The sequence below is a fragment of the Meles meles genome, chromosome 11 (assembly GCF_922984935.1).
Source record: "Meles meles chromosome 11, mMelMel3.1 paternal haplotype, whole genome shotgun sequence".
NCBI lineage: Eukaryota > Metazoa > Chordata > Mammalia > Carnivora > Mustelidae > Meles > Meles meles.
The window spans coordinates 859221-873075 of NC_060076.1; the positions used below are offsets into that span (position 1 = coordinate 859221).

Genomic DNA, 13855 nt, shown 5'->3' on the forward strand with positions numbered 1-13855 from the left:
GAGAGGGCCAGAGCCAGGCCGCGGGCAGCGAGGACTGCAGGACCGACGGGCAGGACAGACGGGCAAGAGCTCGATGCTGATTTGCTTCCGGAGTTTATTGTCAAAGCCAGGACAGAGCCAGAGGGCACAAAGGTGGGGGCTGGGAGGAGCCAGGGCTGGGGGCTCGGGGGTCTTGGAGGAAAGAGCAGAGGAGGGCAGGATGGCCAGGTCCTGAGGGCCGGGGTCACCTGACAGAGAGAGGGGCCAGTGGGTGGGGCAGGCCATACTGCCCCCGCTCCCTGGCCACAGCGGAGCCTCTCCAGGAACCCCCTTCCCATCAACCCCGCCAGTTTGTATCCCAGCCTCCAGCTCCTCTGGCCCCCAGCCATCTGTGAACCCGGTGGAGCCCCTCCCCCGTGGGCAGCCCCATGTGCCTGGGACCACCCTTGGGTGGGGGCTGGGGGGACGCCTGCGCCGGCAGGTGTGAGCGGGGCCCGCGGGGTGAAGCCAGCCCCCAGCTGGCCACACTCACCTACTTGTGCTCCTCCACGCATTTATCTGCCAAGAAAGACCCCAGGGACTGTGGTCAGTGCCCCAGGCCAGGGCCACTTTCCCCGTGCCCTCTTGGCAGCCCTGGAGAGCTGGTCGAGTTGAGCACCCCCAAAAGTGCTGAGTCCATCACACTCCCCCAAGGTGGGAGGAGTCCTATCCCCACCTGGGCCCCAGCAGGCCGCCTGCCTCAGGGGAGCCCAGGGCCCTGACAGCACCCCCCACCGGTTCTGTTCCTAGTGGCCGCCTCCCGCCATGCTGGGGACCCTGCCTGGACCGCCGCCGCCTGGTGAAACTGGGAAGGTGGGAGGGGGTTTCCTGCAGAAGGAGCAGCTTCCTGTGTCCCGCCCCGGGGCTGCAGGCCAAGGCCTGGGGTGAGGACAGGCTGCCCCCAGTCCGGAGGCCACAGTGTGCCGGTCCGTGGGCGGTCTGGCCGGATGCAGCACGCCCCCAGGATCAGGACACTGTCTGCCTCAGATCTGACCTTAATCCCCTCCCCATCAGATTAGCCACCCCCCTCACCGGTCTGCGGCAGGAAAACAATGGCGTCCTCTGTGAAGCCCTGGGTCTTGGCAAAGGTGCTAAATTTCTCCTTTATCTCAGCGCTTGGGGTCTGGGTGCGGCCTGCGTGGGAAGGAGAAGCCGCTGGCCGCTGGCCTCTGGTGGGGGAGGACCCAGGCGGCCCCACCCCCGCGGCCTGCCGAGCCCCGCTGCAGGCAGCCGTCTCAGACGGGGAGCCCGGTGTGGGGTGCGTACTGTAGAGGGTGGCCATGTGGAAGTCCCGGCCGAGGCCTTTGGAGCCCGCGGTGTAGAGCAGCGCAAACTTGTCATAGTCTGTTGCCACCACCCACACGTCGTGGGTGCTGCCCCAGTCTGGGAAGCCGGGAGGGAAGCCGGGTTGGGAACCCTGGTCCCAGACCTCCGGCCCACCCCGGCCCAGGAGGGGGTGCTCTCTCCCTGGGCCGGCTGCGGGAAGGAGCCGGGCAAGACCCCCCTCCGAGAGAGACAGGTGGTGCCCAGCTTCCTGCCCAGACAACCCTGAACTCTGCAGGTTCAGGGTCTCCAGCCAGAAATCTGGGGGGTCAGCAGACACACAGGATCAGAACATTAGGGGTCACGGTGCACCCACAAGCCCCTCCGCCAGAACTGGGAAGAAGAGGAAAGATTTCCCAGGGGGAAGCCATCCCCAAGGAAGGGGGTAAATGGTGGGGTGGGGAGTGAAGAGGCCCCCGGCCGCTCTCCTGGGCTGGGAAACCCTGGGGAGGAGTGGGAGGCTTGGGGGGCTACTCGTGTGTACTTCACGGGAGGAAATACCATTGTGGGGGGCACGGAGGGGCCTGGAGTTCAGCTCGAGGAGGACCCGGTGCCCGAGAGAGGGTTCGTGGACCCCCCACATGAGCCTGGGCAGTTCCAGGCCAGACCAGGGGCATGCAGACCCCCGTGGACTACTGGCTCCGGGCTGGACCCAGGGGGCCGAGCGGGGCCCCACTCACGGGGGCTGGTGTAGCTGTAACAGCCCGGGGGTCCTGCCGGCCGCAGCAGCAGGGTCCGCGTCTCACACTGCTCTTTCCTGGAGGCAGACCACCGAAGGGGTCAGGGGTCAGGCCAGGGGCTGTCCCTAGACCGTGGCCGTGGGGCGGGGAGCGCCAGGCCCGCCGCCCCACCTGAGGAAGGTGGACGTGAGGTTGAGGCCTCCGTCTGAGGTCGGGGCCACCACGGACACGCACATGGACAGCGCGCTCTTCTTCTCCCGGAACCAGCTCGAGTTGGAGGCGAGGCCCGAGGTGAACCAGCGCCCCAGGAACTGCGGCGAACGGACCGGCCCGGTCGGCCAGGACCCTCGCGGCCGGGCCTGGCTGGCGGCGGGGTGTGGGGCAGGAGGGGAGCCCGCCCCGCCCCGGCCCGCCCCCGGCCCGCCCCGGCCCGCCCCCGGCCCGCCCCGCCCCGCCCCGCCCCGCCCCCCGGTCCGGCCCGGCTGGTTGCGGGGCGGGAGCGGGCGGCCGAGGCCGCCGGGGCCGTCCCTAGAGGGGCTGGGGCGGGCCGTGCTGCCCGGGGCCGGCCGCGGGGCGCGCGCGACGCTCGGGTCTGCGCGGCCGTCCGGGCGGCCGTCCCCGTCGCGCGCTCGCGCCGTGTGACCCGGGGCCCAGGTGTGGAACGTGCGCCTGTTCCCGCGGCGTCGTGAGCTTGGCGGAGGGGGGACGCGCCGGGATGGCGCAGGCGCGCGTGTCCGCACGTGGCGCGCGTGTCCGCACGTGGCATGTGCGCGCTCACGGACGCGCGTGCTTCCCTGCCGGCCGGGAGCCGCGACTCTGCTCTCTGGGTTGGCGGATGGCCGCAGGCCCGGGACCGGAGCCCTTCTGGTCAGCCTCCTGCTTCTGCTCAGCTCCCTTCCCAGGAAGGCTCGGCCCCAGAGAGCGCCCCTCTCCCTGACGGGGCCCTGTGCCGCCTGGGGGACTGGGCAGGGGAGCCCCTCACCTTGTCCTGTTGGAAGTTGGGCTGCAGGGAGACCTGGGGCTGAGCCGGCGCCTGCAGGACCCCCAGGACCCCCAGCAGGACCAGTCCCTTCCGCAGCGTGTGCAGAGCAGCCATCGTCCTGGAGCCGAGTGTGACCAGGGCCTGTGATGCCAGCCGCGCAGGCAGAGGGAGGGAATCGGCAGGAGGAGCAGAGGCCACTGGAGAGACCCCTATATATGGGCCTGGCTTGGCCTCCACCCAGGGCCCAAGGACAGCCCACTGGAGGCTCGTGATGCCTGATGCCGTGATGCTGGGGGAGGACAGGGCGCTTGAGGCCAGCTGCAGCCTCGCCCCCCGCAGGGCTGCTTATGTAAGAGGCTCTGACCACGCCTGGGCCCTGCCACCTGCCGCTGAGTGAGGGCGGAGGCTCCTGCGAGGCTGGTCCTGTCTCCGGCCCCAGAGATGCCGCCCAGCAGCCTGGCCGGGGGTAGGGAGTGCGTGTCTTGGCACTGCCTTGCCTGGGACCTCAGAGCATGTCTGTCTCACCTGGGGCTGGGACCTCAGAGCATGTCTGTCTCACCTGGGGCTGCGACCCCTCCCACAAGCCCCATCATTCTCTCTCACTGCCCAGGGACCCTGGGGAGGGGGGGACTTGCATTGTATGAGTCTGGTTCTGAAAGGCCCCGTGGGCTGGATGGTGACAGCCCAGTTGGGCCGCAGTAACCAAGGTAACCAGTTCTGCCCCCCAAGTGGGGCCCGAAGGCCAGGCATGCTGGGCACAGCTTCCCCCACAGCCGGCTGCTGGGGCTGGGGCTGGGGTCCCCCTGGGTACCCTTCTCAGCCTGGGGCCCCCCAGTCTTGGGCACAAGCCCACCCTTTGTGTGAGCTTCCGGTTACACTGGTCCTGCCCGGCAGTCTGGCCCGGGAGCGCCGTGGGGGACTCAGGCTGTCAACCGCTGCACAGAGATGGTGTCCCCCTGCCGGCAGAGGTCTCCCCGGGTGGACAGGCTGTCTCTGAGGTCCTGCGCCCTGTTGAGCCCTCACAGGTGACCCTGTCCTTCTGCTTCAGCCCCAGGTCATCCCAGGCTGGCAGAGGCAGGAGAGGTGTGTGTGTCTTGGGGGAGGCGAGGAGGCTGGGCCCCCACCCTGGGGGAGGGAAACGAGGCAGGGGAGAGTTCCCGTGCGTGGGGCGCAGACACAGAGGGCTGGTAGCTGTGGTCAGCGGGGGGACAGGGGCTGGCCATCTGTAGACACAGGCCATTCGGGGGGTGCAGACCCCCGTCCCCGGGCTTCTGCCCAGAAGCTGGATTCTTGGCAGCCCTGGCCTCTGGCTTTGGACCGGCCCGAAGGCTGTTCAGAAATGATCAAGGGGGAGGCGTGGGGTCAGGGCAGCTCCCTGAATGGGACCGGCATGAGCATGGCCACACGAATGAGCACGGCCACCCACCTCGTGAGGGCAGGAGGGCGGGTACCAGGCCCAGGGGTCCTGGCAGGTTGGGGACATCTGCACCGGCTTCCTGGCCCTGGCGAGCCCCTTGCCCTGGGGCCATTGCCAGGGGAGACGGGGAGGCGCTGAGCCTGTCCTGGTGGGACTGGCCTAGTCCCCCTTTGGGAGGACTCAGGAACCCTGGAAAAACAAGCGTGGCAGTTCTGTGGAAGGGTTGAGGGTCAGCTACCGGCAGGAGGAGGCTGGGTCTGGGGCCTCTTATTCCCCCTCCCCGCACCTTTGCGCTGCAGCCCTGACATGCAGGCCAGGGACGAGAGGCGCCCTCCCCGGGGCGGGGGGTAGGGGAGCACACTGGAGCCCTCTGGGGCCCCCTCAGCTGGGCGGCCTCGGGGGGCAGCCGGGTGGGTTCCTGAGCTGGCAGGGGGCTCTTGGCTTCCCAGGCAGAGGTCAAAGTTGGGGGTGGGGTGGAGAGACAGGAGACACCTGAGAGGGAAATGGGAGTAAGAGGGGGGCGGCGGTGCAGGGGAGGGGGCGGCGGTGCAGGGAGGGGGCGGCGGTGCAGGGGAGGGGGCGGCGGTGCAGGGGAGGGGGCGGCGGTGCAGGGAGGGGGCGGCAGTGCAGGGGAGGGGGCAGAGGCTGGCCTGAGACTCCCACCTCCACCCCGGCTCCTCGGGTACCGTCCACGGACTGGGCTGTGGGACAACAGTCCGTCAGAACAGGCAGAATTTGGGGTGCTGACCCCAAGACTCTGCAGTGCCCCTGGGCAGTGCCCCTCCCTGGGCAGTGTCCCAGGATGGGACAGGGGCGGGAAGAGGAATGCGGAGGAAGGCCTGGGGGACAAGGCTGCTCCCCCAGGTGGGCACTGGGCTGGCAGGCCTTTGGCCTTAGGGAGGCCTGTGGCTCTCTGTGTGGCCGGGCTGCAGGTCCCTTAGCCGCCCAGGCTGCCCTGAGACAAGGACACCTCTGCAGGGGAGACCGTAAGCCTGGGGTGAGGCAGTAAGTTGACCTAGGGCGGTGGGACCCAGAGTCGGGGGGAAGAGGCGACCCAGGACAGCAGGATCCCGGAGATATGGGCCTGAGCAGCTCTCATCTGGGAAGAACGGGCTAACCTGCCAGGAAGGGCCCTTGTGACCAGACCCCCCAGGTTCCCCCAGATGCTGGTGGGACGGGGTCCTCCTGAGGACAGAGTGGCTCCTGGTGTCCCGTCCTCAGACCCAGCGTCAGGGACCGCGCCTCCTCCACCATTTCCCCGGTGGGCAGCAGCAGGCCAGTTGCGCGCCCCCCCCCCCCCGCCCCCGCCGTGTCCCTTCTTCCCCAGGTGGCCCTGAGCAGCGGGGCGGGGACTACTGCGGTGGGGGGCGTGGGCCAGAGGCCTGAGTCTGGGACTCGGTTGCTCAGTCCCCCTACGGCCCAAGTGGCCTTCCGTAAATGCGATGGAGTACGGGGCCTGAGCTCACACCCCCTCTCCTGGAGGCCCCGGGGCAGGGCGTGGTGGCCGCTCTTGTCTGTGGTCTCTGAGAGTGCGGTCAGGACTCTAGGAGGGACCAGTCTCCTCCAGGACACCCTCCAGGCCACCCAGCAGACGGCTAAAGGAGCAGCTCCCTCTGACCAGGGTGACCTGGTTGGGCAGGGACAGGGGCATCCTGGCTGTGGTCGCCTTCCGGAGCCTCAGCTTCCCCATCTGTGCAGAGAGTCTCAGGTTCCTCCCTCCCCTCTGCTCCGGACCTTCTCAGGCCCTCCAGCAGGTGCCCCTCCGGGCCCTCACCGGTTCTTTCCTCAAGGGGACCCTGAGCAGAGGGGGCGATGGTGGAGGCCGGGGCCGGGCCCAGCCCGAGGGCCTGAGGGACAGTTTCGGGGCTCAGGAAACAGGTGCCACAGGGTCTGTTGGGCCGGCAGGTAGAGGAGGCGGTGGGCGCCGTGACTCCTGGGTTGCAGGGTCCCGGTGTGATGGCGATCTGGGAGGGGGCACCCAGGAGCCGCCCGAGCCGTCCCTCCCCGCCTCCTCCGCAGTCCCAGGACCCCCACCCCCCCGCACTCTGCGTTCCCCCTGCCCCCACTCACTGAGCCCTCTGTGGTCAGCAGCTCTGAGCTGGGCAGTCTCTGCCGCCCGGGGGGGCCCTGCTCAGCTGACGTGGGGATGGGGGATGGCGTTCATCCGTGCTGGACGCTGGTGCTGGGGAGGCCCCTCCTGCAGACCACATGTGGCTGGGCGGGTCCCAGAGGGACGGGGGTTGGGGGGGGTTGGCTGACAGTGCGCGTTCCTGACCTGTGAGCCCGTGGCACAGGGGATGGTCTCAGGGGCCCCGTGCCCGGGGCCTTAGGTCAGGCCGCCCCTGCCAGGCCCACCGCGGCACCCAGCTCGCTCAGGACACAGAGACCGCGCTGAGCGCCCCCGGGACCCTGCAGCCCAGGCTCGGGGCTGAGGACGGGCACCCACCCGCCTGAGGACAGCTGGGCAGGAGGGCGCTCTGACGGCAGCGGCTTTGGGCCACGGGGATGTCAGGAGTTGGGCTCATCTTCGAGAGGTCCTCAAGGCCATTCCTCTGTCCGGTTAGATACAAGCCGGCGGCCAGGGCCTAAGCTTGGCCTCGTTCTTCGGGGGTCGGGGGGGAGGCGGGACGGCAGCGTTCCCTACAGATGGCTTTCCAGGGCTGAGGCTGTCCAGGTGCCCTGATGACTTCTCACTGACCTGTGGCTCACAGTGTCCTCTGGCCTCCAACAAGGGACTCACAGGGAGCTATGGACCCCACGCACCGTCTGCTTGGCAGTCAGCTCCCCCCGGTCTGTGAGAAGGGGTCTTGAGGGGGCCCTGAGCTGCTGGGCAGGGGTGGCTCCCCTGGACAGCTGGACCCACGCTGCCACGCTGCCCCGGGCTCAACCCCCCAAGATGCTCTTGCTTTGGGAAGTGTGGAGGAGCCTGGCTGGCGGGTCCTCAGAGGGTTTAAGTTGGGAAGAGGAAGTGCCTGGCTCAAGGAGAAGCTGCTGGAGAAAACCCCCGCAGGCCTTATCCCCTTCTCCGGAGCGCCCCCCAGACATGATCAGTGGCATTTCTGGGCCTTACTGGGATCGAAGGCCGCCTAGGGCAGGTGGCCAGGAGCCAGCACCTGCCTGAAGCAGAGAGCTGGGGGGTAGCGTGGTTAGTGCGTCCGGGTCGGGCACTGGGACCCAAAGAGGAAGGGGGGGGGGTGCCAGGTCCAGCTCAGAGCTCAGAGCTCCTCCCCGGCCAGGAATGCTCTCTGTCCCTCCCCACCCTGGCCCCCAGGCCGGCCCAGCCGCCATGGCCACGCTGGGAGAGCTGCCGGGTTGCCAGGTGTCCGAAGAGAGAGGACAGGGACAGAGAGGGGACGGAGACAGGAGCCGTGCAGGGAAGAGCGGCCTGCAGGGTCTGGGCAGAAATCCAGAGTCGACCTCATGCGGGAGCTCCCGCCGCGACCTTACGTGGAAGGGAGGCTCTCCCGTGGGGGCCCTGGGGGAGGCTGTGCCTCGTTTCCAGACCCCGCAGACCCCGCCATAAGATGGTCAGGGTAGGCTGAGGCCATTCCTGGCCCGCAGGAAGCCAGGGCTGGGGGCTGCCCCGGAAAGGGGTCCGGCCGCCACCGTACTCCCGCACACCCCGCCCCCCATAGCTGTGACACTCAGCACCAGGGTGACCAGGGCAGATGGCTTCCAGAAGGGTCCAGCGAGGCAGTGGTGTTGGTTGCCAGAGCCTGCCCGTCCCCTGTTTGAGGGCTGGGGCAGAGGCTTTGGGCAGGTTAACAGATCGGCCCTCCTGGGTCCCCATCAGCTCACCTGGGCGTCCCTCTTCCCAAAGACCCGGAAGCCCAAAGGACAGTTTCGGGCAGAGCCTTGCTCATTCAGGGTCCTCGTGGAGTCTCGTGATTCTAGATTTCTTGGCTCCAGGACGGGGCCACGTCAGGCTGGTCCAGGCGTCCACAGGAGTTCCTGGTCCCAGCAGAGGAATGCAAGGCTGCTGCTGGAGCCCGGGGCCCGAGTCCTTGGTCCTTGGCTTAAGCCTGCCCCTGAGGTGGGGGCTCCTGCCTTTCCCTGGGGGCCCAAGGTGACTCCAAGGGGAGGGGACCACAGTTTCGAGCAGGCCCAGCAACAGGGTGGTCACCTGGAAGGGCTGGGGGGCTCTGGGCCCTGTGGGGCCGGGCAGTGGGCACCCGGGCACGGGCCCCCATCATGGCACCCGGGGAGGCCCTCCAGGGGCCTGCATGACCCTGCTCCCCGGGCTCCTGCTGGCCTCGGCTGGATGCCATCCACGGTGGCAGTCAGTCCTGAGAGCCCAGGACCGCGGCCGGCCCTCCGGGTGAGGGGCCTCAGGGTTCAGTGAAAGGAGAGGACGCCCCGCTCCCACCTGCGCTCGCTCCTGTGCTCTGGGAGCCGGCCGCGGCCGGGCCTGCCACCCTCACCGCCCCGCGGGTCATCGGGCGGTCGAGCTGGCTCCTCCTGGCACCAAGTGTTCCTTTCTGTTGGGGGAGGAGTGTGGGGACAGAAGCGCCTCGGGGGACAGGGCACAGCAAGGCCCTGATGGGCAGCGGGAACGTCTCACTGGAGGGAAAGCAGCAGCCCAGTCTGACAGCCGCGGTCTCGGGCCTGGAAGTTACTCGGGCCGCAGTGTCCAGCGGGCGAGCGGGACCCGGCCCTCGCCGGGATGACCCTGCCTCCCCTTCCACGCGCCTGCCCTCCCAAGGGGGTGCCCCGGCCTCTGGCCAGTCCTGCTGGGGATGTCGCGTCTGCATACCCCCGCCCCGTCCGGCGGCCAGCTGGGCTCCCACCCCGGGGGCGGGGGTGGGCCTGTGGCTAGGACTGGCTGTCCTGGAGGGCACGTGGGAAGGGATGACAGCGGGCACAGGAGGGGGTGCGAGATGGCAAGGAGGCAGCGGGGGCTGTGCCCCCCGGGCCTGGAGCCAGGAGAGCTGAAGTCACAGATGGTCAAAGAATGAGGACAGGGAGGGGGCGACTGGAACCATGGTGGGGCCCAGGGGAGGCTGGCCACTGGGGTTAGAGGCCAAGGGAGGTCACGGGTGGGCCGGCCTGGAGTCTGGCTTCTGGGCCAGGAGGGTGCATGCTGTGCCCACGACCAGATGGACGCGGTCCTTTCCTGCGCGGGAGCAGCCGGACAGCCGTGCCTGGGACTTCGCCTGGCCATGGGGCAGGGAGGTTCAGCCCTAGATGAGCCCAGAGCCAGAAGAGCGGTTGGGATGGGTTGGGAGGGGTGAGGCTGGGAGGCAAGTGGAATAGGGGCGGCACTGCCCAGACTGGGCCGGGGACCCCAGCGGGGCGGGGTGCGCGTGGCTGCGATTGGGCCCGCGGGCTCTGCTCCCAGGTGCCCTAGGCCTCAGGCAGTGCTGTGCTTTGTCAGGCCACTGGCTGTTGGGGTTTCTGGCTGGAAGGATCTGGGAAGAGGCGTGTGGACACCCTGGGGAGCACGTGTGGGGCAGCCTCACCTGCCCCTGCAGGCCGGGGGATGGGTGCCTTGCGGGTGAGGCTCTGCAGGCCCAGACCCGGGCTTATGCCAAGCCCTTGAACGGTCACCCACTGTTTCTGCAGCCCAGGGTGGACGCCAAGGAAAGAGGCCAGCCGCGGCCAAGGTCGCCTGTCAGTGTCGGGCCCAGGGCAACCTCCCCAGCCTCCAGCTCTCGCTGGGCCGTCAGTGTGCTGGGGAGGGGGCTCCCAGGCCCAGGCTTCCCAGGGCAGGGTGGGCTCTGGCCATCCCCAGCACCCATGGGAAGGCAAACGGGAAGGTCACCATGTCCTTCCAGCACTTAGGAGGTGAACGCAGACCACGGCTTCAAGGTCATGGTCCCCGTGTGAGCACAGCAGGGCTGGCATCTCTCCCAGCCCCGGCGGAGGGACACCATCTCTGCCTAGACAGGGTCCCTCCTTCCCTCCTCCCAGGCTCGGTCCCCAGCCTCTACCTAGGTGTGGGGGTGCCGTGCCCCCGCCTCACTGTGCGCGCACCCCACCCCCGGAAGTAAAGAGGTCCGTGGGGTCAGGGATCTGAGCCCTGCAAACCAGCACCCGGGGGTGAGGGAGAGGGCGGCACCCTCCCCTCCTGTGCCCGCGCCCATTCTCTGTCCTGGCCCCTCTCCGCCCCTCCCTGCAGCCCTGAGAGCGCACGGACTTGGCCATCCCCAGATGGCTCCAGGCGGGGGCCTCTTGGGCGCTCGCGGCCCCACAGCAGGGCAGCCCCTGCACCTGGAGCAGCCCCGCCGAGTTGGCCCGGGGCTGGCCCCGCTCGGCCAGTGGGGACCAGGGAGTGGTGGACGCCATGCTCGAGGGCCCCGTTCACGAGCTGCCCCTCAGTCCCTGACGGCATTCTGGGAGGTGAGGCCCAAAGCAGGCCCCAGAGATGCGGGTGAAGCCGTATTTGTGGGAGATGAGAGGGCGGGGCACCCCCACCCTGAACCCCAGGAGTGCGGTCCGCTCCCAGGGGCAGCCCCGGGCCTCCCCCCAGTTCCCCGGCCAGCGGCCCCAGGAGCAGCTTACAGCCCTCCCCAGTGGGGACAGAGACAGGGGACCCTGCTGACGTGCACAGATGCTCCAGGGACAGCTGCTGCCCAGGGGCTCAGAGGGCCGGCAGCGGAGAGAGTGGAAAAAACCCAAACTCCCAGTTAATCCACACAAACCCAAGAAATAAAACAACTTCCTTCAAAACAAAACAGCTTCCTGCCGGCGCATTCCTGCTTGATACAGGCTGTACGTCCCCCGGGGAGAGCGTTCAGAGGAGACACAGAAGAGATGTTTCAGAACAGAGGGATGGAATGTGCGTGTGTGCCCGTGTACGCATGTGTGTGCCCATGTGTGCCCGTGCAACTCTGTGCGCATGTGCGTGCCCGTGTGTGCCCGTGTACGGTTGCGTGCCTGCATGCGGTAGAGATGGGGTTTCAGTGCCCCCCAGTAGCCTAGGAACCTTAGTTAGCTCACGGTGGGGGGTGCGCGGTCAGACCCCCCTTATGTTCCTCGGGTCACGGTGCCCAGGCCTGTCTGTCCCCAGGATGGTCCCATGGCGGCAGAACCCACAGCCGCCCTCCCCCAAGCCCCACCCCTGTTTGCAGTCTGCGGGGGGCATCAGAAGTGGTCTCCCGATGGCCGCCTGGAGAAGGCCCCGGGGTCTTCCGGGAGACCGTGGGGCGTGGTGATGCTGGACACGCTGGCACCCAGCCCCGGGACGGTGCAGACAGAGCTCTGGCCGCGGCACCCTGGCTTCAAAAGCCTTCTCCGCTGAGCCCAGTAGCGAGGAAGGAAGGGGTGTGATCACGCCGGGGTGCTCTGGGTGCTGGGCGGGGAAGGCTGGTGAGACTCCTCACGCTCCTGGTCAGCGCCCGTGGGGGCGGGCGGGGGAGTGTGGCCTGCCAGCACCGAACCTGCCCTCCGTGCCGGGCTCTAACCCCTCTGGCCCCACTGCCTGCCAGAGGGCCCCGTGGAGGGGGCGGCTTGGTCCCGGAGGCCTCATCCAGCCCCTGTTCCTGGGACTTGCCCCTCACAGAGCACCCCACACAAGCTTCTCTTCCCAACAGAGGTGTCCCAGACACACAGAAGCGTGGACACCCAGAAAGGAGGTCCCCGTCCTGCCCCACACCGCGGGATGAGCAAAGGGATTTCTCCCAACGGCCTGCTTCCCCACCACCCTGCAGCGCCCAGGCGGGTGGCCCCAGGCAACACTCGCGATCGCCTGTGCGGTTCCACCTGCTTCACTATGTGCCCTCGCGGGCGCCCGTGACGGGACACGCGGGGAATCAGCAACCAGGCCCAAGTCACTCACAGTGTGGGGGGCGCAGGGCCCGGGGCGGGCACAAGAATGCAGGGCCTAGACACGGGTGCAGGCAGGAGCGGGTGGGAAGGGCTCCAGCACCCACCCACAGGTGCGGTCCCCCAGGCTGTGCACGCGGACCCCTACACTGTACCCGGACCCGTCCACCTGCTGCCTCCCTTCCTCCTCCAGGAAACAGACGGGTCGCTCTGGGAGCCCCGGGTGCTGCTCCAGGCACAGCAGGCCCAGATGATCCCAGGGCTCCTGGGCAGGATAAAGGGACTTGCCCGGGCAGGCACAGGGCCCAGCACAGGGGCCGGCTGCATGGTCCAGCCAGCAACTCTCCGAGGACCCACGGCCGCCCCGTCCTGGGCCAGTGTTCTGGGACGAGCCCAGCCTGGTCTTCCCTCCACACGGGCCCCATCCCTGAGGGACCTGAAAATGTCCTCTTCCTGCTGCCCGGCTCCCAAGCTCTCTGCTCCGTGTTGCCCCCCGAACTTTGCCCCCGTGCCCGCCCGCACTGCAGGCCCAGGAGCAGACTGCTGTTTACTGAGGGAGGCGTGTGGACCTCTCCGGCATCGACGGCCACGCTGTCTCCGTCCTCGTGCTTCCGTTTCTGCTGTGGTTACTCTGCGGCCGTATTATTTATTTATTTATTTTTAAAAAGATTTTATTTATTATCTGACAGAGAGAGAGATCACAAGTAGGCAGAGAGCCAGGCAGGGGGATGGGTGGGCAAGCAGGCTCCCCGCCGAGCAGGGAGCCCCATGCGGGACTCGATTCCGAGACTGCAGGATCATGACCTGAGCCGAAGGCAGAGGCTTTAACCCTCTGAGCCACCCAGGCGCCCCTCCGCGCTGTATTATGGTCGCACACGAATTTAGAATTCTCGTATGTTCTTGATGGAGTCAACCTACTTTATTATGAAATGAGCAGGATTTCTTTTTTTTTTTTTTTTAAGATTTTATTTGTTTGACAGAGAGAGAGAGTGAGAGAGGGAACACGAGCAGGGAGAGCGGGCGAGGGAGAAGCAGGCTTCCCGCCGAGCAGGGAGCCCGACACGGGGCTCAATCCCAGGACCCTGGATGATGACCTGAGCCAGAGGCAGACGCCCAACGACTGAGCCCCCAGGGGCCCCTAACCCAGTGTTTCTGTACCCGCATGTCGTAGACGTTTTTCTCCTGAAATAGCGTCTGATAGGTTCTTTGTAAGACATGCGTTCAGTTAATTTTACTTCATGTGTTGGGGTTTCCGTGTAGCATCTTAGTTTGTGCTTTTTACTTTTCCTGTTCTTAGCCTTTTTATTTTTTAGATTTTATTTATTTATTTGAGAGAATGAGAAGGACAGAGAGAGCATGAGCGGGGCAGGGTCAGAGGGAGAAGCGGACTCCTGACGCGGGGCTCGATCCCGGGACTCCAGGATCATGACCTGAGCCGAAGGCAGACGCTTCACCCAGAGCCCCCAGGGACCCCTGTTCTCACCTTCTTGACACTCTTTTGGTTTTTCATCAATTCATTATTTCACTTGTATAACGTAGGGCATTGTGGGGGACGTGTGTGTGCGTGTGCGCGCGCGCGTGTGCGTAGGCTGTGGCCGATATTACAGCTTCAAGTTGACAAAGTCGCGCGGATGCCTCCCGGTCCTCGCCAACGACGCCGTCTTCGTCGTG

The 13855-nt window shown here is 67.3% G+C and overlaps 1 protein-coding gene across 1 annotated transcript; it reads right to left on the bottom strand.

Annotated features, from left to right (window-relative positions):
• Window positions 1–77: 77 nt before the first annotated feature.
• On the bottom strand, window positions 78–3207 carry PTGDS (prostaglandin D2 synthase). Its single transcript, XM_046023741.1, has 7 exons — window positions 3004–3207; window positions 2193–2332; window positions 2022–2098; window positions 1285–1401; window positions 1051–1152; window positions 512–537; window positions 78–227 (listed from the first exon to the last, which is right to left on the bottom strand). The coding sequence occupies exons 1-6, from the start codon at window positions 3115–3117 to the stop codon at window positions 512–514; spliced, it is 576 nt and encodes a 191-aa protein (XP_045879697.1). The 5' UTR covers window positions 3118–3207; the 3' UTR covers window positions 78–227.
• Between the last annotated feature and the right edge of the window lie 10648 nt (window positions 3208–13855).

Excerpts from the sequence above, each read along its gene's own strand:
- PTGDS (XM_046023741.1), bottom strand. The coding sequence starts at position 3,117 with ATGGCTGCTCTGCACACGCTGCGGAAGGGACTGGTCCTGCTGGGGGTC. Across the intron at positions 2,333-3,003 it reads CCAACTTCCAACAGGACAAG|TTCCTGGGGCGCTGGTTCAC; the intron begins GTGAGGGGCTCC and ends CGTTCGCCGCAG. Across the intron at positions 538-1,050 it reads TGTTTTCCTGCCGCAGACCG|ATAAATGCGTGGAGGAGCAC; the intron begins GTGAGGGGGGTG and ends CTTTCTTGGCAG.